The sequence below is a fragment of the Syngnathus acus genome, chromosome 11 (assembly GCF_901709675.1).
Source record: "Syngnathus acus chromosome 11, fSynAcu1.2, whole genome shotgun sequence".
Taxonomy (NCBI): domain Eukaryota; kingdom Metazoa; phylum Chordata; class Actinopteri; order Syngnathiformes; family Syngnathidae; genus Syngnathus; species Syngnathus acus.
Genome location: NC_051096.1, coordinates 2,497,226 through 2,517,937, shown reverse-complemented (window position 1 = coordinate 2,517,937; position 20,712 = coordinate 2,497,226). Strand labels below are relative to the sequence as shown.

Sequence of the window (20,712 nt, the reverse complement as noted above, 5' to 3'; positions counted from 1 at the left end):
TATTATTAGCACAAAGTTAGCATTTGCTAACAGTTACCAGAATTGGCTTCCGATCGGCTAAGTTGGCATTTTGGAGGTGAGTGATATTTGTTTGGCTTCATTATTGAATGAGTGTAATATACAGTTGTTGTTTTTTCTTTAGCCGTTATGCTAAAATAATTACTCTCTCCACTTGTAATTGCATAGAATTTTATGAATGTTATGCTCAAAGTTTGTCCCTATTGTCATTTTAAAGCACTCTTGTTTATTTGTTTGTTTGTTTTGATGAGTGATTGATGGTCTGTTTGGCCTCCAACTGAGAAGCACTGTTGTCTGGCTGAGGGATGAGGTCAGAGTTCATCTGCCGGAGGGGGGTGAGAGGTCAATGAGGAGGCACCAAGATAGAAAGCAGATCACAACACAGCTAATGATCACACATTGTTAGGGGCCCCTTTGGAATGCAAAAATTACATTCACCTCTTGCCTGACAAAAAAAAAAAAAAAGAACTTGTATGCTCACACGAGAGATAACTCATCTCATACTCACAGAAAACATCTCATGTAAACCTTAAAAAACATCCACAACGTCCATTTTAGTCCAATAATAATAACTATTATTGTTTTGGAGGGCGGGGTCAAGTAACTTAATTTCGTTTTTAAATGTTATTTTCTTCTGGTACACTTTTGTTGTTTTTTTATTCTCAACCGCTTAACTTCCTTATGGAAGTTCTTAAAGCAAGAAGAACCTGTCTAAATGTTATTTTATCAAGTTGTATTAGTGCGATGGCCCCATCTGGTGGACAAAGTGTGTTTTTGCATCAGCTGCTCAGCGCGGGCGTACGCTCCAGTGAGAGATGGAGATCCTCCGGTCCACTTTAAAAAAAAAAAATAATAATAAAAATGGACCACCATCCCAGTCTGCCAATCTAGAAACACTGTCCCCAATGTCCACGTGATGCTGTAGAGCCCTGTCAACCAGGACAGGCCTACAACATCCAAAGCCGTTACAAAACCTCAGGGGCGATAAGTATGCCAACACCTCTCGGCACCACTCACCATGGGCAACTCCAGAGTGGAAGAGTTTCCAACCGCTCTCGGCAAGAATGGTCCCAGAGCCCCGGTGTGCGTGAGCGCGCCCAAGCAGCACTCGCCAAGTTATGTAACAACAGGGTATGGTTTGAACCCCACTGCGGGTGCGCGTGCCAGTCAAGACTGCGGCGCTATCGTCGACACGTAAATATACCTGCGTGTTTGTGCGCAAATTGTCACGCGCGCATAAAGGGAATACGTGCGTGATTCTCAGTGTCTTAAAATGCATCTAAATCCCGCTTTCGGAGCTGTTTACACGACGGACTTTTCCCGTTTGGCCGATCTGATGGCAACAAGCTTTTCATGACCTCACCGCTGCGTTAGCCCATTGGCCCGCGCGCCTTTGCGCCCTCGGCCAATCGTGCACGACTATGGTGACGTAGAGTAGGCCAGCGCCCGCTCCGATTGGGCCGGAGGGCGGAACTCGGTGGTGTTTTGAATATCTCCGATTGGTCGAGAGAGCGCCAGGGAGGGACGGTCAAGAGAAATTGTGTCAAGTCCGGGCTCGTGTTCTTTGTTTCTACTTAAATCAACCTGTGGATTTGTATTTGACATTAGAGAAACTCCGACAGTTACATAAGAAAGGCAACTCGTCTAAGTTTCAGAATATTTGCTGGATGAACTGACATTTTAGCTATGTTCTATAAACAATTGGTTCTTTTACTTTTTTTTTTTATTCCTGTCTATTGCGTGTTTAGTGGTTTAAAAGCAAAAAAAGACTCCTTTAAAAAATAGTGAATTTACGACACGCCGCCACTTCCGCATAGACACGCCCACAGAAGCATCGGATAGGCCAGCGCCTCTTCGGTCTCCCAACAGCTGTTCTGAGTTTTCCCACACCACCATTGGCCTTCTCGGTCCGTCAATCAAATTTACTTTCCTATCTTCTCCCGCCCCTCGCCTATCTCCTCGCACTGCCATTGGCTACTGTAAACGTCCGCGCGATGCAATTGGCCGAGCTTCTTGGTTGTCAAGGCTTCGGGGTCTCCATTCACCATTTTGCGACTGTAGCGTAGAATGTACAGGGCCAGTAGTTTTTTTTTCTCGCCTCATTTTAAGTTGCCTCTCCGGAGAAACATGAGCTAAGACTGACTGGCAGCGGCAGACGACCGGAGCGGCCTCCCTTGCCCTATTTTCACCCGCGGACTCAGCCGGGCTCTCGACCACAATAGCCGCGCGGTGAGTGTAAGCTAACTAAAGCTTCTCCTGCAGCGCTGCCGCGAGCCGCTAACATTCTCCTGTTTATTCTTATTATCATTTTCTGCGTAATCTAATGCTTGGACGAGCTTGTCGTGTGCGTGGAAGGGGGAGGCGAGGAAAGGGAGGGGGAGAGAGGAAAAAGGGAGCGGTGCGTCTCGACATAGTGAGCCTGGCTCAAAGTTTTCCACTAGAAATAAATCCAACGTCATAACTAACAAACTGCACCGGCGGGTGCGACTTTAGCGTGAAAGAGTGTCCTTATCACGACTGACTGCAAGGGAGGAGCGGGTGGTTGGAGGCTGTCGAGGGGCCTTGTCGTCGAAATGTATGTTAGAAAGAAGAAGAAAAACCATTTCCAATGGGGCAAATGATGACGTGCGTGCGTGCAAAGTTGTGCTGGAGGCCTCAGCTGTCATTTCACACAGCTGTCACTTTCAGATGCGGCCGAGCTGACACTTTTAATCTAGTTGTTGGGCGCTTCGAAATTTTGGGTGACAATAAGGGGACGCGGAAGAAGCTCGCACTCACTTTGAGGGATAGCAGGATCAGGATTTCCTTGCGGCCTTGTATGTGAGCATGTGTGCGTGCGCGCGCGTGTGTGTTTTACGTGTGCATGCAGTCCGGGCCTGCTCGGCCAGCCTGCATGCATGCATGCATGTTGTCAAGCTTGCACAAAAGAAGCACCACAAACATTCACTTAGTCACTCCCTGCTTTTATAATAGTCGAGTTTGTTTAGGAGGTAGAATTATCCTAATTCGCCAAATATACGTGAAAACTAGAGCCGAACTTTTTATGATGCAATTGCGATTTAACATGTGATTATTTTTTCAAGGCCCTTCCCCCATGTTTTTTTTTAAATTTGCTTATTTCATGCTAACATTTGCCAAAGTGTCCACTCTGTCATTTTAAAATATGAAGTGAAATATATTTGTACAATACATTCTGTCATCTTAGTAACCAAATGGCGATGCTGAGTGAATGTCTACCATGTGCTCACAAAATGCTACCAATGTCCACTCTGTCATAGTGAAACATCAATTGTTATATAAACCTTCCAGAAATTCAACAACAAACACTCAATAAGTCAAAGTCATCCTATAATATTTCTCCACGGTCTCAACTTGCCGCAAGTGTGAGTAAACAAGCTCCACTCTATGCAGGCCCAGCTGTAATAATCCTTTTACTCACTTAGTTCTTCCCCCCGTACACACAGCGGCATGGCTTATGTGCATTGTAAATAGACAGGCTCCAAACATCCCCTCATATGTGGACGGATGAATGTCGTAAAAAATGGACAGACTGGTGTTTCATTCCCGATATTTTACCTAAAGGAAATGAGAGAAATAATCTGTTCGGGGTCAAAATGTCACCATCTTAAAACCTTTAAGAACCGTTTCTTAGAACGGGGTAGGAAAAGTATGGCCCCGGGGATGTGAAACAGCCTACCAGGGTCTTTAATCCGGTTGACCAAGAGTTTAGAAAGATATCGTCAGCCTACTAGCATAATTGTTTGTCATTTTTACATAAATCTTTAGGGAACAAGAACAAAAAACAAAACAAATTCAACAAACAAAAATTGTTTCAATGTACTTGTCGTGCAAGTGTATAAACGCCAGCCTGTTATCATTGGTCACATGACTCTGCCACCAATTGTTGCTCCGCCTTACGAGCAACAAACCTCAGTGGTCCCGTCATGCTCTTTTAATGGACTTGGACTTCTTACTACCCCAACGACACACATCAATGTCTCGTCACTCTAACAAACAACGAGGAGTGATGTCACTCTTTTCCATCCGATGTGTTGTTGGTTTTGGCGCTTTCAGCGTTGATGGTTTTAAAGTGCTCGTCTTGTCTTTCCGCTCGGACTGACCGCTCTCGACATGGTGAGGTATTTCGTTACGGCCTTTCGTTTTGGTTTTGTATTTTTGGGGTTAAGCTGCACACTTGAACTCCCGACTGCACAAATTGAGGCGACAAAAACCAGAGGAGCAAAACAAATTAAATAGTTGCTCGTCCAATCAATCTGATTTTCATTTTATTATTTTGAGCGGAAGCTTTTAGGACGAGTCCCTTCCGAATGTGAATGACGAGTCCGAATCAATAGGAGATGCGGTCACGCATGACAGAGTCTGAAAAAAAAAAAAAAAAGGAGGAATCAAGTAAAAAGGGGAAGTTAGGTAATGCTCTTCCACAGGAAATGAAGTTAGATGGGGCGTATTGACTCGGCTTTGCAATACAGTCAACAGATAAAGGTCGCCGCAGAAGAGGAGGAAGGAGTGAGGATGAGGGTGGGTGGAGGGTGTTCAAGACACAGAGCGAAAGGGAGGGTTTGACTATGCGAGCGAACAAGGAATTCCCCCGCCCCTGCTTCCCCGGATAAAATGCAGTGTGTGTGAAAGAGAGTGCGAGCGAGTAGGCAGACTTGCCCGGGCAAACTGCAAAGTGCTCGTCCATGTTTGACTTCAGCCACCGCTGCCGCTTCAAAATTGTTTCGTTTGCTAGCCGCCTTGTATGGATGTATTGTCATGTGAGTACAACGTCTTATGTAACACCCTGCTGTTTTATCAAAGTGTCAATGAGTCACAGTCATTACTACGCCAGTTCATCAATAGCCGCTTAAACATTAGCCAGAAACGAAGAAGAGACGACTCTGCGTTTCTTTCAAGTTGGTGCCGAGAGTTTTGCTGCGCGAAGGCCAGAAGGATAGAAAAGATTTTATCTGAGTGTTACTGCTAAACGCTGTTTGTTTGTCCGCGAGGAAGAGAGCAATTTAGAGAGAGAAAGGCTCCGAATCACCCGTCTCGAACATGTACCTCGGATTTCTCGAGCTTGACATATTTTACAGTCTAAAAAATCGACGGGCAGAGCCACCAAATAGAATCGTAGTATTGACATTAGAATCTCGTCTCAGTGGGCTCACAAATTTATTTACCATCCGGTGTGTGTTCTGCGGTTAGCACAACACAAAATTATTATTTGTTGTGTGAATGGCAACAGGTAGAAAGAAAGAAAGAAAGAAAGAAAGAAAGAAAGAAAGAAAGAAAGAAAGAAAGAAAGAAAGAAAGAAAGAAAGAAAGAGAAAGAAAGAAAGAAAGTTATGGATAATTGTACAAATTATGATTGGCTCTTCCTGTCTTTCAGCATCTCTGGAAGAAAACAGTGGCAAATGAAGAGGTCACCCGGTGGAGAAGCGATGACAGCGAGGGGCCCTGAAAGACTTAACTAAAGAAACATTTCAGGGGAGGGGGGGGGGTGGACAGAGGAGACCCAAGCAAGAACGGAGAGACTGTCTTGTCCAGAGGAAAGCCAAGCTTCATGACAAGATGAAGCCAATCAAAAAGCGTCCCCCCCCCTCCACCCGAGCCAAAGGGGGAAAACGGCGGGGTGCTAGCGAGGCCCCCGAAGGTGGCGAGAAAAGAGACTCTGATGAAAACCGAGACAGAAGCACGCAAGGCCAAGATCACTTCTTTTTCTCATCAGAGTCCGAGTCCTCCGACCCAGTCAGAGCCCGCGACTCTTCTGACGGAGAATCTCTTGTCATTGACTCTGGGAAATTGCTCGCATCGTCCGACGATCGATCTGGACATTCGGCATTGAGTGCTGGGAGCCACAGTGACAGCAATGCCAGCAGCTGCAGCAACAGCAGCACACCAAGCGCAAACAGCAGCCCCAATCCCACGTCTAGTCGCAAAACTGCCACCTTTAAGACCCGTGTTCCCAAGAAAAAGTACACATCTGAACACTGTTCTATCTTTCCTGACGGTCACCTTGCCTCCAGGACCCCCCCTCCTCTTCTTGTAAGCGGCGGAGCCCTGAACCAGGGGTCATCACGTTCAGGTAGTCCCATAAGTGTTTCACACCCTGATGGCAATGGTCGGTGCCTGATGGCAGATGGCAGAGAACGACATCAGGACTGTTCCCTGGGACCGCCTATCCTGTCACTACGAGGGGAACGGGAAAGGCCAGGAGTGGCAGAGGTGGTCAGGGATGCCGAGCAAGTGTCGCCCAGTCCTCTGCCCCGCTGCTCCTCCACGGACACGGCTAGTGAGCACTCAGGAGACCTGGAGGTGGTCGCAGATGTTTCCTCACGCCCGCCCTGCAGTCTCCCCGACTCGCTCTCTGACGCCCTGGCCAAGGGACTGAAAAATCAGCGAGTCCTGGCCCGTCAGCTCCAGGTTAGAGGAGCTGAAAGGAGAAACGACGGGCAAAATTCCAACTTGATGTTCTGCGCCGGTGTGGTCCGTCGAGTCAACAGTGAATACGGAAGCCTGGAGGTGCAACTGAATGGGGAGAAAACACTCTGCCGTTATCCTTATCGGCACATCAGCCACCCGGAGATTGTAGACATCATCCTCGATGCCCCTCCGCCCGGCGTGCACCCTATTCCGCTCGGCACCCGCGTCTGTGTGCCTTTCAGTAACGAGGAAGGCGCCAAGGGCCAGTGGTACCGGGAAGGCATGGTGACTCAGGTGGATAGTCACCCAGCCGTGGTGAATTGCTACCGTGTTCTATTGTCTGAGGAGAAAGCTTCATTTCTGAATGAGGATGAGGATGACAGGGTAGCTGCTAGAGCCACCCAGGCCGTGTGGGTGTCCAGGCAAACGCTCCGTCTCCTGGTGCCACCTTGGGACCTGGGCTTACCAGCAAGAGAGACAGAAGTAGGTGCTCGAGATAACGAAATGGCGCCGGAAGACAGGGATGAGATGGACGTGGAGCAGGAGGTATGTCGTCTCAGCCGGGGGATGACACCGGTTGTCGGATCCTTGTTGGGGAGGGTGTACCCTCCCATGGTTCCTGTCTCCTCCACAGCAGGACACAGCATTACCACTCCAGTCACACCGGCCTCAGTCCTCAGCCTGGCTCCCGGCCGGGAGTGGGACATTGAAAAAGATCTTGGAAGAGAGAGGGATCTCCAGAGAAAGCAGGAAAGAGAAAGGGAGATGATTGCAAAGCAACAGCAGCAACATCATTCGTACATGCCACTCACCCCCGAGGAAGACATGGAGGTGTCCCGCTTCAACATGGTCCCCATGGGAGCACTTATACCGGGACACAAACCCATAGCAGTTCCTCAGCACCGCCATATTGTCTCGAAGCCCCCACCCGGCTACCTCAATCCTCACCTGTCAGTGGTGCAGGGAATTGGAATTCCCTCTGGCCACCTTGCCCTAAACCCTCACCCACCTCCCTCCCCGGTCCTGCTCGGTCTGGACCCGGCCGTGGCAGCCGTGGCAGCCAGTACCACTGTTATTTCCACGGCACAGCTCCCGCCTCTGCCCCCTATGTCCTCCAGCATGTCCACCTGCAGAGTGGAGAAAGCATCAGGTGGTGGCTCATCCAGTGGAGGTGGCGGTTCTGGATCAGGTTCCACTTCCTCCTCATCTTCACGTTCGCGGACCCCACTGACAGCCGCCCAGCAGAAGTACAAGAAGGGAGATGTAGTTTGCACGCCTACGGGCATTCGTAAGAAATTCAACGGTAAGCAGTGGAGGAGGTTGTGCTCCCGCGAAGGCTGCTCCAAAGAATCCCAGCGCCGAGGATACTGCTCCAGACACCTCTCCATGAGGACCAAGGAAATGGAAGCCAGCGGGGGGATCCGGGAGCGAGGAGGAGCCAGCAGCACAGGGACCTTGACACCGTCAGACCTACGACTAAGCGGCGGCCGAGCCAGCTCCGAGTTTGACTGGGATGAGACTTCCCGGGAAAGCAGCGAGGCCAGCAGTCGCGGAGGAGACTCCCGGCCCCGTCTGGTACTGCCCTCCCTGCTCCCCCAGGACCTTTCCCGCTTTGACTTTGACGAATGCGAAGCGGCGACCATGCTGGTTTCCTTGGGTGGTTCCCGTTCAGGCACGCCCTCGTACTCGCCCATCTCCAACCAGTCCCCCTTCTCCCCTACCCCCTCGCCATCTCCCTCACCACTCTTTGGCTTCCGCCCGGCAAACTTCAGTCCCATCACCGCTCCTTCCTCACGGCGCCATCGCCAGCTAAGTGGCACGAAATTGGGCACCCTGGGAGCAGAACGGGAACGCCACCTCTCGGGCATTGTGCCCACTTGTCAGACCAACCTCACTTTTACAGTGCCCATGAGTCCCAGCAAGAGAAAGCTGGACAGTCACCCGCCTCCTCCACTGCCAGCCGTCCACGACTACCAGACCAAACCAGAGCAACAGCAAATGGTGACTGTAGGGGGAGGTGTCGGGGGTGATTTGAACCTCGGACCTGCTGCCTTCAGAGTCCTCTCGCCCCAGAGTCAACCCACAACCCCTTCCTCGCTGAGTTTCCCACGCCCACGAAGCGCCACCAGTCGTCCGCCGTCGTCCGCCGCGTCCACTCCCCCACCCATGCTGGTTTCTCCCACGCCCCCTTCCCCGCTACCCCAGGAACCTTCTCCGCGTCGCATCGTGCCCCTGCGGGATTCTCCAGTTATTGTCCGCAACCCCGACGTCCCCCTGGCCAAGTTTTCTGACGGCCTCCTCGCAAGGCGGGAGCGGAGTCGATCCAGGGAGCTGATCCAGGCCCAACACGCGGTCCCCCCAGGCCTGCAAGCTCCTGTTCCCATAAACGGAGCCACGACCAATGGTGCTGTTCTCCTGCGTAACCCTGCATCAGCCCTAGTCCTGGTCACGTCCAGCTCGGTAAGAAACATAATTTATTATTATTATTTTTATGGTAACTTGAATTCATTCCACTAAGCAGTTCTCTCTGGCTTGTTTTTGTTTCCATTGTCAAAGGGTTTTAAAATATGTGCCTTGGCATTGACTGGCATCATTTTTTTGTCTGCATGTACCCTGCCTGACTTTGACTGGCAACCAGTCAACGGTATGTCTTGCCTCTCATCCAGTTTCTTCTTCCATTGTGCAGTCCCTTACCCCGGCCTCAGCTGGCCATGCCGCCCTCTCAAGTTCCTCTGCTGCCGGGTCAGCGACGACCACCGCGGGCCCCATCCTGTCCTCGTCAGGATCCGGTGGCAGGGAGAGGAAGCCTGAGGGGCACCAGGAGGTCACAGGTGGGGCCTTGCCACAGCCGGTAGCGTGCCACCCGACACCCACGGCCCTCCTGCCGCTCATTCTGCCCGCCGAATCGCACCCGGCACCCCGCAAGCAGATCATCATGGGACGACCTGGCACGGGTAAGGAACTTGTACCAAGAGCAGTTTGTTAATTTCTTCTCTCTCTTTCTCCTCCTACGTCTGCTGTTTCTCATTGTTTGACTTCACATCGGCGCTTCGCTTTGGTCTCTTTATGAAACTTTTTTTTTTTCTCGTGCGTATGCATTTTGGCAACGTGATTGTCTGGGGGCACATTGTTTGAGATAAGGGAGGTGTTAATCACATACTGTTGCCGTGACAACACACACTATGGCCAAATGCAAATGGCATAACTTAAGTTGCAGAAAATCTTTTTGTCATTTTGGGTTTCTTTAATTATTTAACCTTGGCACTTTATAGGGTCACGGTTCATTTGGGTACTGTTTGTAGCGTGTCGAAAGCGTGTGTTTAAAATATATTATTAAGGATTATTTTATCAGTAGGAATTACATGTTACTTGGTTGGATGTTTATCTATAAACCTGTTTAATTATTACTCAAAAGTGAAGGATGCACTTTAACTTCTCTTGTACTACAAAAGCTGGTTATGTCAGATTAAGTGCAACTAATTCAACTACTACCGAAATGATTTGTACTAGTCACTCACTCCACCCTTGCTGCGTATCACGAGTAATTATGTTGTTTGTCTTGAATGTGTCCTGCCATGCATAGTAGGTGTGCGTGCATGCCAGGGGTGTTGCCCTTTATACCAGCGTGTGTGCGTGTAAGAGATAAGGAGAATGAGTGAAACTCTCAAAGGGTGAAAATATTGACGTGTCTAGACATGCAGCGCGGAGTGCAACAAGGACGTTCACGCACACGCGCACAATCAGAGAGGGCACAGAGTGTGTCTGATCACTGAAAACGGAGCCGTGGCGCTCTACGGCTGGCGTGTTGTCATGGTTACTTGTTGGAAGAATTAGCGCACTTGCTGATTAGCCCAGCGCTAACGCCCTCGCACACATCCTTCGCACGGCCGCCAGCCACCTGCCTTTGTAGCGTACCGTCGCCTCCGCTGTGCCTTAAAAAAAAAAAAAAAAGGATTATACAGTACCGGCAACCATTTATGAAGTTTCCTGCAGAACTGACACAAAGAAATCAAGATTGTTTTAAAATCCTACATTTTCAACCAGACTTCCAACATTAAACATTGAGTGATCCTTCTGCAGAAGAGGAAATACGCAGAAATATATTATTCTTGCAACTTGGATTTCAATTTTGGCAGACTGCAGCCAGTTTAATAGGGAATAAATCACTTTGCTACCCTCTTCTGGTATCTGTAGTCAATTACAAGCCTTTTTAATCAGGCGTCTGAATTAGTCACAGATTTTAGTCATTCGTGGCAAACCCCGGCCTCACGCAAATGGCGATTAAAAATGACCACAGACGTCATGTTCAACCTTGTTCCTGTACGATGCTGCAACGTGCTGTCACACTAAATGGGCCCAATTTTGGCATCGGACTAAAATGAATTGCGCTACAGCGGGTCTTCGCTTTATTCATATAAAAACAAACAGGAGGCGGCGGCGGAGGCCCCCGCGGCTGAGATTCCTCCTCAATCTAAATATAGAGCAGCCGCATTGGCATCAGCAGGAAGTGAGGCGGGTGGCGGCAAGAGTGACAACTCGGCAGCGCCGTGACTTCACTTCGACGTGTGAGCTCGTTGTGCATTGTTTTGCTTAACGCCACATAAATTGTGTAGGAGTCTTGCTGCGATGCATTTTGACCGTCAAGAAAGTTGTCTTATTATTATGAAATGGTGTTAAAAGACTAAAGTGATGCAATCTGTGCAAAATCAGTCCGTCGCATTCCGTCCTCCTTTGAACTCTTCCTCCTTGAAAAAAAACGAGGCAATGACCGCTCTCTTTTTTTGTGTGTGTGTGTGTGTCCGTCCTTGTGCAAACGCACGCCAGTGTGGACCAACGTGGAGCCTCGCTCTGTGCCCGTCTTCCCTTGGCACTCGCTCGTCCCTTTCCTGGAGCCCAGCCAACCGGGTACGGCCGCCCCGCCAGCCATCGACGGCCAACAGCTCGTCAATCAAAGCCAAGGTATGAAAATAAGCAACAATTTAAAATGAGTGATTTATGAGAATTTTTTTCCCAAGGACAAAACGGCAACATTTTGTGACATTTCAGAGCCTCGTTGCGGCGTGGCCCTGGTGGGCGACGGGCGACCCCTCGACCCGGAGAGGGCGTCACCTTTGCGTCCGCCTCCGACCAATAACAACGCACCTGCCGAGAGGAGCGGGGCCGACAGCGAGACTGAGAGCGACACCGACGACCCGTGAGTACAACCTGAGACCACTTAATGTCTTCTCTTGTTAGCAAGTTAAGCTAGCTAGCTGGTTTTATTTTTATGGGGGGGGGGGGTATAACAATATTTTGAATGTTGCAAAAACGGGTAAATTTTTGAAGTCAGAAATGAGAATGCTCAAGTGGTCGTGGTGTAGGAAGTAGTGTTGGTGAAACGGATCTGGAAGCACCACTTATTCGCCCTCTCAAGGATGCTCCTCTTACACACGTGTAGTGTTGTGAAATCTGCCTCGTCTGAGTGTGCCACTAAAATGGCGTCCTTGTGCATGTGTGTGTGTCTGAGTGCGCGCACAGTACACACACACACTGCTTGCTGGCTGCGCTCTTCATCACGTCTGATTCTGTTTTTGCTCTTTCACGCTGACTCAGACAGGCTGTCTGGTTTGTAGCGTGCATTTTATTTATTTTTTGTCAAAGAAATGTTTCAGGGTCGTCGCGCTCATAAAAAGCCGCCGTCGCCGACAAAAAGAAGAGCTTTCTCGTCTGACTTTGGACGGACTGCAAAGTCAAAATGTTTGTCTAAGCTTAGCATTTTTAGCACACGGTTCGACAGGACGGCTCAGGTGTCGTTCGCGTGTTGATTCAGTCACTCCCGCTGAGGCGTTGCCATGGCTGCAGACGTTACATCACCGGCCATTTCATTAGGTACACGAGCTAATATCAGCCAATGCAGCAACCGAAGTCGAAAAAGAAGTTTTTCATCTGGATAATATAACGCCCAGCTTTGATCGGCTAATGAGCTTTTCCCTAATGAGTTGTCTGTTGGACGCGAGGCTACATCTTTTTTTCTTCCAAAAAAAATTCTAACTCTTGTCTCTATTTTTAATCACGCAAAAGTTGTTTCTTTCTTGGCACTGCAGCTTCTCCCCCGGCGTGGCTGCCAACGACGCATCGCCCTCGCGTGGCACCGCCAAGAGACGCACGCAGTCCCTCAGCGCCCTCCCAAAGGACGCAGAAAGGAAGGTCGGTCCATCGTCGTGACTCCAAAATTGTCACCGAACCATTCAGCAGATGATCCAATTTGATTTCTTTCACCAGAGGGAGAAAGACCACATCCGCCGGCCCATGAACGCCTTCATGATCTTCAGCAAGCGCCACCGGGCTCTGGTGCACCAGCGACACCCCAACCAGGACAACCGAACCGTCAGCAAGATCCTGGGCGAGTGGTGGTACGCTTTGGGTCCCAACGAGAAGCAGCAGTACCACGACTTGGCCTTCCAGGTCAGCTAAACGATTTAACCGCATTACATCAGTGAGCTATTTTTAGCACCAAGAGTACTGAAATGTCACCTTTGCTTGGATGTGCCGGGCCTCATAGATCGGGTCATTCTGAACGATTTGTCGCTAAATATCTTCAGCTAACAACAACTAACTAGAACGGGGGAACTAACTGTACCTGGGTTTAAGTTTATAAAGCAAGGTGAGTCAGGGAAAGCCTACTCAAACTATACTAGACTTGGCAGCAATTGTGTGCCGATTCCCCATTTAGCATTCATTCTGAACACAGAAAAAGGTCCGGGCTAGATTTGCGATATTTTCAGCGTTCTCTTCATGGCAGGTGAAGGAGGCCCACTTCCGAGCCCATCCCGACTGGAAGTGGTGCAACAAGGACCGCAGGAAGTCGCTGTCTGACGGCCGCGGGGCGCCCAAGGAGGCGCGGGAGAGGAGCATGTCCGAAACCATAGGTGGGCAAGGCTGTGCCATTGAATGAATTTTACATGAGCAGGAGTTGAGCGGCAGTTCAGCAGCAGTTCCTTCTCGCCAGATCCGCATTTGGAGTCTCAGGCGCTGGAGGGCAAGCTGCTGAGCTCGCCGTGGAACTGCGGAGGCGAGCGCCAAGCGGCGGGGGCTTTCGGCGGCCAGCAACCCCGTCCCAGAGCTTTTTCCCACAGTGGCGTGCACAGCCTAGAGAAGGTGGGAGACGCTCGCGTACTTGTGTGCGATCATCTCCCCGCCGGAACAAAAGTGTGAACGCGGGCCATGTAAACAACACAAGAGTGTGTGTGTGTGTGTGTGTGTGCGTGCGCGCGCCCACAGCCGCTATGTGTCCTTCACGCCGCTAAAAGAGTCTTTGTGTGATCGCAAAACATCTTTGTGCTTTTCAATGCCTTTGAAGTGCGCTAGACGGCAAACCGCACGGGGCGGGAGAGCCCGGCTCCTCTCGGAGGCAATGAGTTCACGTCTGCTGCGAGCTAGCAACTGCAGCTACAACCAAATAAATCAGAAACGTTCCAAAATGTTGATGTCTATATATCGTATATATTGTGTGCCGCTTCAAGGGACTGTAAAATCTTATTTTGGTTTGCTCAGGATGACGGGCCTGTTATTTTCCGCAACCGGCAACTGCCGCCGTCATCCCACCATCACGGCGGCGCTAGCGAGGATGTCACCAGTGACGAGGAACGTATGGTCATCTGTGAGGAAGAAGGTGATGACGATGTCATGGGTGAGTGGGCCTCCAAGTTGTCATTAAAAAAAAAAAAAAATCAAATTATTTTGTTGAAGTAAAACGTGTGCGGCATCTGTCTTCAGGGGACTCGTGTCGTGAAGGCTCCATTGACCTCAAGTGTAAGGAGAGAGTGACGGACAGCGATGAGGATGAGACCGATGGCCAGGTACACAGTGAAAAAAATGAAAATGGAGATTATTTTAGGAGCATCTCACCACGCTTCAAGCAAACTTGATACGCATTCTAACTTTATGCAAACGCCATGGAGAAAAGGAAGAAATTGCACAATCTTCCACTTTTTCTTTTGATCTGTGCCTATCTTCCTCGCCTCCAGCCTGGCTTCCAGCCTCTGGCTCACTCCTCCCTCGCCTCCCCCTCGCCTCCCGCCCCTCACGACGAGTGCGAGAGGAAGATGTGCGTCGATGCGGCAGAGGAGGACACTGAGGGCGGCTCCGTTGCAGGAGAAAGTGGAGGGGCGGCCTCCTTGCCAGTCGGCGGCTCCACGCCCGTCACCCAGGCTGCGCTGCGTCCCGTCGAGGGCATCGTCACCCCTGGCTCTCCGCTGCGAGATAAGAAAGCCGCCATCCTGATTGCAGGGACGCAGCTGCCAATCACCGCAGGGGCCTCCCCTGGCTCTTTGGCGCCCCCTCTTGCTGTAATCAGACCCACCGCCACGACTTCCCCCGTCCTTCCACCCTCCGCTAGTGGTGGCAAGTACATCCTGCAAGCCCCCCAGACCCCCTCTCCGCCTGAGCTCACCTACCAGCAAGCAGGCTCTGCGCCAAATGACACGCCCCCGTCGGCCAATGGTACGCCGCACTCGGGGGCGGGAATGACGGGAAGCAGAGGTGAGACGCTGGTCGCCTTTCATAAGAAAATGACATTTGGCCCCCCTCTTGTTTCGATGCTCCCCGCCCACCTGTTGCTTCAGTATGGCCTCCATTCATGTCTTCCTCGCTGTTTCTCTCTCAATTCAAGCCCAGCTGCAGAGTAAGATGCCGGTTCCCACGGCGACACCTCCACATGCACCCGTCTCCTTGCTGGCGCCGCCTCTTCCTGTGCAAAATGGCCCCGCTGCAGGAAACAAGGTGGGAGTCTGCACATGGAGGGACAAATAATAAAAGCAAAACATGTTCAAATGTAAAAGTTCTGACTATTTACAATTTTTATTAGATACAGTCAATTCATGGTGAACCAATTGGAGCAAAATATAGCCAGGAAATAATACAGAACTGAATTAAATTTGTGGAAAGCTGGGGAAAAAAACAATAGGAGGTGGCTTTAAAAATCTGAAAAAATATCCAAACATTATGTTGAATTTCCGTACATCTGTTTTTGTATGTGGTGTACTTACTCCTTACCATGCTTGCCGCAGATCATTCAGATTTCTCCAATGCCAGTGGTCCAAAGCAGCGTTCACCCTGGGAGCGCCTTTCCTCTTTCCATGGCTACAGCGATGGCTCCCGGCAGCGTGCCCCCACAGACCCTCCTCCTGACCACGCCGCCCACCAGGTCAAGATTACCTGAGCGTCTTTTTATTTTGCCACTAGCGTGCTAACTGTGAAAATCCACCAGATGGAGCCAAAGCAGTAACATCATTGCTTTAACGCTAACACGTTTGTTTCTCTTTAGCGTCAACACTCAAAGTCTAGCATGTTGCCCGCAGGATTACCTACGTCCAGTCCAGTCCGGGCGTTACCACGACGATCGCCCAACAAGCCCAGGTCCCGCCGTTGCCGGGCGCTGCCTTTCTCTCGTCTCCTCTGACCACATTAGGCTTCACTGCCATCTCGCCAGCCGGGCACCCGCTGTTGGCGCCGACTCCCAAGACCACCTCGGCCCCCACCACGACCCGGCAGGTAAAGACCAGGAAGCAAAAAGCGAAATATAGTTAAAATGTCACTACCAGTTGTGGTTTCTTAAATGCAACAAAACAAATATGTATTTTTTTTGCTAGCTTAATGTCCACTGACTGTTAATTGTCTCATCAGGTTCTGACTACCATCTACCCCGCCGGCCCTACCGCATCATTAGCGTCCGGCTTGGTCACCATGACAACCACATCTCCCGCTGCAAATGCTTCGGACGTGTCCAAGCCCTCCTCCGCGACGGAAGTTGATCTGAAGAAAGAGCTCACCGAGCTCCACATCAAGGTGGAAGGAGATCAAGACGCCAAGGAGATTGGAGGTCACGATGCTCAACGTTGCAGCAGTGGACGAGTCGTTCTAATGGTGGTGGGTTGTCAAGTCTGACATCTTTCACCTCTTGCAGAAAAACAAGACGACGAAAGTCGGTTCATCAAGGAGGAAAGTGTCAAGCTGGAGGAGAACGAAGCGAGTGAGAAGAAGATGAAGGAAAGCAGGGATGACAAACAAGAACAAGTATTGGACGAAGAGAAAGAGGTGATTGTAAATTGATTGTAAAATTATTATAGAAGTAGTTTTTTTTTTAAATTATTTTTAAAAAGAATAAGAAAAATAACACTCTTCATGCTTCACTGCCCATTGACGTTGCTGTAAGCGCTTTGGCCACTGGGAGGCAGTATAATGCACACCTACATGATTAACCAAGAGTTCACTTAATAATTCTCCCCTTCTTTTCTCGTCTCAGGTCGGAGCTCATTCGCCACCTCCGGCTCCTCCTCAGCCTCCATCGTCAGGTTTAGATCCCCCGCCGCATCAGTCTGCTGAAAAAGAGCCAGCAGCGTCCTCCAAGAGGATCAAGTTCCGCCCTCCGCCGCTCAAAAAGACGCCCGATTCTCACGACAAGTGAGCGCCGACCGAAGCGTGGGCTTTCTTGTGGCACGCACGCGTTCACTCACTCGCTTCTCCACTCAGGCTATTGTCGGAGACGTACTTTGAGGAGCGTTTTGCCGAACTGCCCGAGTTCAACCCGGCGGAGGTGCTCCCCTCGCCCACCTTGCAGAGTCTGGCCACGTCCCCTCGAGCCATCCTGGGCAGCTACCGCAAGAAGAGGCGCAACTCCACCGGTAACGTGTCTTTGATTGTCCTTCTACTATTGCAAAATGTTCAGCTCATTACATCCTTCATTGGTCCATCAAGAACTGGAGCCGGCCGCCGAAGACCCGAGCTCGCCGAGGAGGAAGACCCGCCGCCTCTCCAGCTGCAGTTCGGAGCCCAACACTCCGAAAAGCGCCGCCAAGTGCGAGGGCGACATTTTCACCTTTGACAGAGCAGGTGGGAGTGTGGAGATCCTCCATCTGATGTCCACACGCCAACCGTTGAAACAACCCTAACACCACCCTCCCCCCGACAGGCATGGAGGGAGAGGATCTCCTCGGAGACCTGGACCGGGTACCCTTCTCGTCCCTGCGTAGAACTCTGGACCAGCGGCGGGCACTTGTCATGCAGCTCTTTCAGGAACATGGCTTCTTCCCCTCAAGTGAGCCAAGACACAAAACACTCCGTGACATGCAATGGCTCACTTCTAAAAGCCTGGGCTTGTCTTTAGCACTCAGAGAAAATTGATCACTTCCTCGACCTCCTCCCTGCAGCTCAGGCCACGGCGGCCTTCCAGGCCCGCTACGCAGACACCTTCCCAACCAAGGTCTGCCTGCAGTTGAAGATCCGCGAAGTCCGCCAGAAAATCATGCAGACCGCCACGCCGGGAACCCTGGAGGCCGGCGGCTACTCGGTCGAGGCCGGCAGTCCCGCGCCGGCCCAAAGCTCCTTGGCCTTCAACACGTCACTGCGGGAGGACTCGGGAGGAGGAGGAGCCGAACATCCGGACGACAAAGTCCGCAAGATGGAGGAGCCCAAAAGTGAAGGTTTCTAGTAAGTCAGGATGCAGGCCATGCTTTCTCTTAATCTGACCTGGGCAGGGAAAAAAAATCAGACAATGTGGCTTCAACACAACAACGGTGACAAAAAATACTCAATATTAGTACTTCTGCGCCCAGGTCTGCCCTTGGCACATTTGTGCCGTACTTTGTAGTCGGGACACGAGCTCTGTGGTACACACACACACACACACCATTGTACAGATGTAATCTTCAGCATGATGCTGACACATCAGACTGTTACTCTTGGATGGCAGCAGCCAGGAGCTGCCACCCAGGGCCACATGCACACAAAAAAAAAAAAAGGCACTTTGTCACTTGCTCTTGTGCAAATGCAGTTTAGCTGTTTGTCAGCCAGCCCTCAGTTGCCATTGACTTGACCTCATCGTCCGTCCACTCCTCAGCACAGTGGGTCCGGACGCAAAACCACAACCCCGACGACCTCCACTGATATTCCACGGCCCCTTGATGCTGCACACACACACACAAACACACACACACCTACACTTAGCAAACACACAAGCACCTACACATGCAGTCAGTTCGGCGTGTGCGCCGTGACCAAGCCATGCCCCCCCCCCCCCCCTTGCACACTTTAGTCAGCGATTGTAAGGACAAAACGAGAGATTTCTCCGTGATTCCGTTGTGACCAATCTTTGCACCTTCCGTCGTCGCCGTGTCGGAAAAGTGAACCCTCGTCCGTCTGCGCGTTTGGGCACGCGGGCACCCCCGAAAGAGATTGTTGTCTGACACAAGCTGGATGGAAGGTTGAACTCCCAGCCAAAAAAAAAAAAAAGTTCATATGCAAAGCAGCAAGAAGATGTCAGAGGAGAAAAAAAAAAAGAAAAAAAAACGTAACCACACGTGGGAATGTCCGCCGTCGGATACGACCTCGCTTTCTCTGGTTCTCGTTTTACCGTGGCCCGTTTTTCTCTCGTGGCTTGTGTTTCTTCTCCAGCATAAGGTCAAGAAAATCACACTGACAACAAAAAAAAAGACTTTGGACTTAGAATGGGGGATGTTGATTTTAAATGTACTATCATAGGAGGGGGGGGTTAACCACCCACCCCCTCCTTCGTTGTGTCTCTTTGTAACATGTTGAAATCAGGTGTTTGCACAATCCGTGCGGGCCGTCTCGCGTGAGAGTGCCGCAAGTTCAATCAGGAAAGTATTGTTTTTAGAGATTGTTTTTGTCCAGCAGACAATAACCTTGTCCCACATGTTATCAATGCCCCTCCCCCCCCCTCCCTCTCTCTCAAGCGTTGTTAGAAAGTGCCCTTAAGCACTGGTCCCGGGTCAAGCGCTATGTAGCTCAGGATGGTTCTGGTTTGGGTTCAGTTCAGGGAAAGCAGATCCTAGACCAGCCCTGGAGGGCAGTCTCTGGAGCCCTCCCCTCTTCCCACTCTTCTCGACACTTTATCCTTTCCCATCAAATGGTGCAATAGGACAATTTTTTTTTTTTTTCCCTCCGGGGAATTGGGGGGGGGTTGTTTTTTGTGGGGTTGGGGAGGCTCAGTGCCATAGAGAATGACAAGAAGCGCAGTCGAGTGAGTGAGCGCAACGTGATGCTGTAGCTTACCAAGCGGTATTAGCGCCATGCTCCAAAGAACCAGGAAAAAAAAGTCATTTAGCGAGGAAAAACACAATTTTATGAGAATAAACTTTAATGACTAGAATTTAAGGGAGAATGTCAGAGCTGGAACAGGCAAGTTGTCTCCATTCAATCTTTTTTGACACCGCTCAGATAAAAAAAAAAAAGGAAGGTTATGAAAATCGGGGCTGTATGACTACTGACGTAACATTACGACTTCATCCCAGCAGTCTTATATAATGTGTTTTCTTTTGAGTGTGGCCCTAATATTCCTTGGTAATGTCTTATAGCTATGGCCTAAAAAGCAAAATGAGTGACGCGATTGTTGTTGTTGTTGAAGAGATTATAGCGAGTAACTTTACAAAAAAAAGTCTAAACAATTTGAATAGCACTTTGTGGCTCTTTGCTGAAGAGTTTGGAGGGGTAGTGATTGTTATTATGGGTATCGCTTTTATTTCTCTGTAAACCGTTGGATGTGTGAAAATAATAAAAAAAACAAAAACAGACAAATATATCAATATACATAGAGAGATATAGATATATTCACCGTGTTTTTTCCATATATGTGCATCTTAGGTCTGTGTTTGGGTGTGCGTGTACGTTTTGGCACATGCAGGTAGCGCGTAAACATGAGCGACCAACCGCCCGTTCTGTCGTCACGCAGCAACAGCCGAGGACAAAATTATATTTTTCACGCTAGACAGTATTTTTATAGTCGCCACGACTATTTTGTCCGCCATGTTGACTGTTATCAGTTACATTCAGGATCGATACAAACGGTATATTCAGGCTTTCCGATACACGCGGGTCAAAGAAGACTATCACATCCCCCGAGAAAATGGGGGTCAGGGCTGCCATGTGCCCCGTCTGCATGCATGTGCAATGGCATGTAAACACCCGCACAGACGTATGTGTACACACGCACACGCGCGCACGTCTGTCATGCGCGTGTACTGTATGATTGTGCTTGGAAAAGGAATTTTAGGATGAGTGAGGCGAGTGCGATGTCATAAGCAGGCATGTTGACCATGTGCAATATTTCTAAACGATGACAGGAGAAAAAAAAAAAAGAACTAAATATTGAAAATATTAAAGATCTAACACAAGGCCAGTCGTTGTCCACTTGATTGGAAATCTTGGTGTTTTATTGATGGATTTATCTGGATTTATACGCGCACCCAGCGGTCCCTGTCAGAGTGATTTTCA

General features: G+C 50.0%; 2 protein-coding genes across 4 annotated transcripts in view; both read left to right on the top strand.

The window, feature by feature from the left end:
- The window catches only part of LOC119130207 (fibrinogen C domain-containing protein 1-like), a 559,732-nt gene that overhangs the window by 99,494 nt on the left and 439,526 nt on the right, over window positions 1-20,712 (top strand). The gene's annotated exons all lie outside the window — the stretch shown is intronic.
- cica (capicua transcriptional repressor a) lies at window positions 1,983-20,617 on the top strand. Of its 3 annotated transcripts, none has more exons than XM_037263676.1 (22): window positions 1,983-2,247; window positions 5,411-8,904; window positions 9,131-9,398; window positions 11,269-11,403; window positions 11,491-11,638; window positions 12,528-12,630; window positions 12,706-12,888; window positions 13,226-13,352; window positions 13,433-13,581; window positions 14,008-14,113; window positions 14,200-14,282; window positions 14,451-14,964; window positions 15,095-15,204; window positions 15,492-15,628; window positions 15,783-15,975; window positions 16,108-16,303; window positions 16,388-16,518; window positions 16,727-16,884; window positions 16,954-17,105; window positions 17,179-17,313; window positions 17,393-17,518; window positions 17,631-20,617. In XM_037263676.1, exons 2-22 carry the CDS (start codon window positions 5,593-5,595, stop codon window positions 17,909-17,911), a joined length of 6,747 nt encoding a protein of 2,248 aa, XP_037119571.1. In that variant the 5' UTR covers window positions 1,983-2,247; window positions 5,411-5,592; the 3' UTR covers window positions 17,912-20,617. The 3 variants fall into 3 exon arrangements, with proteins under 3 accessions (XP_037119571.1, XP_037119569.1, XP_037119570.1); XM_037263674.1 differs by having other exon boundaries at window positions 1,985-2,247; window positions 13,978-14,113; XM_037263675.1 differs by lacking the exon at window positions 1,983-2,247 and adding an exon at window positions 2,291-4,796 and having other exon boundaries at window positions 13,978-14,113.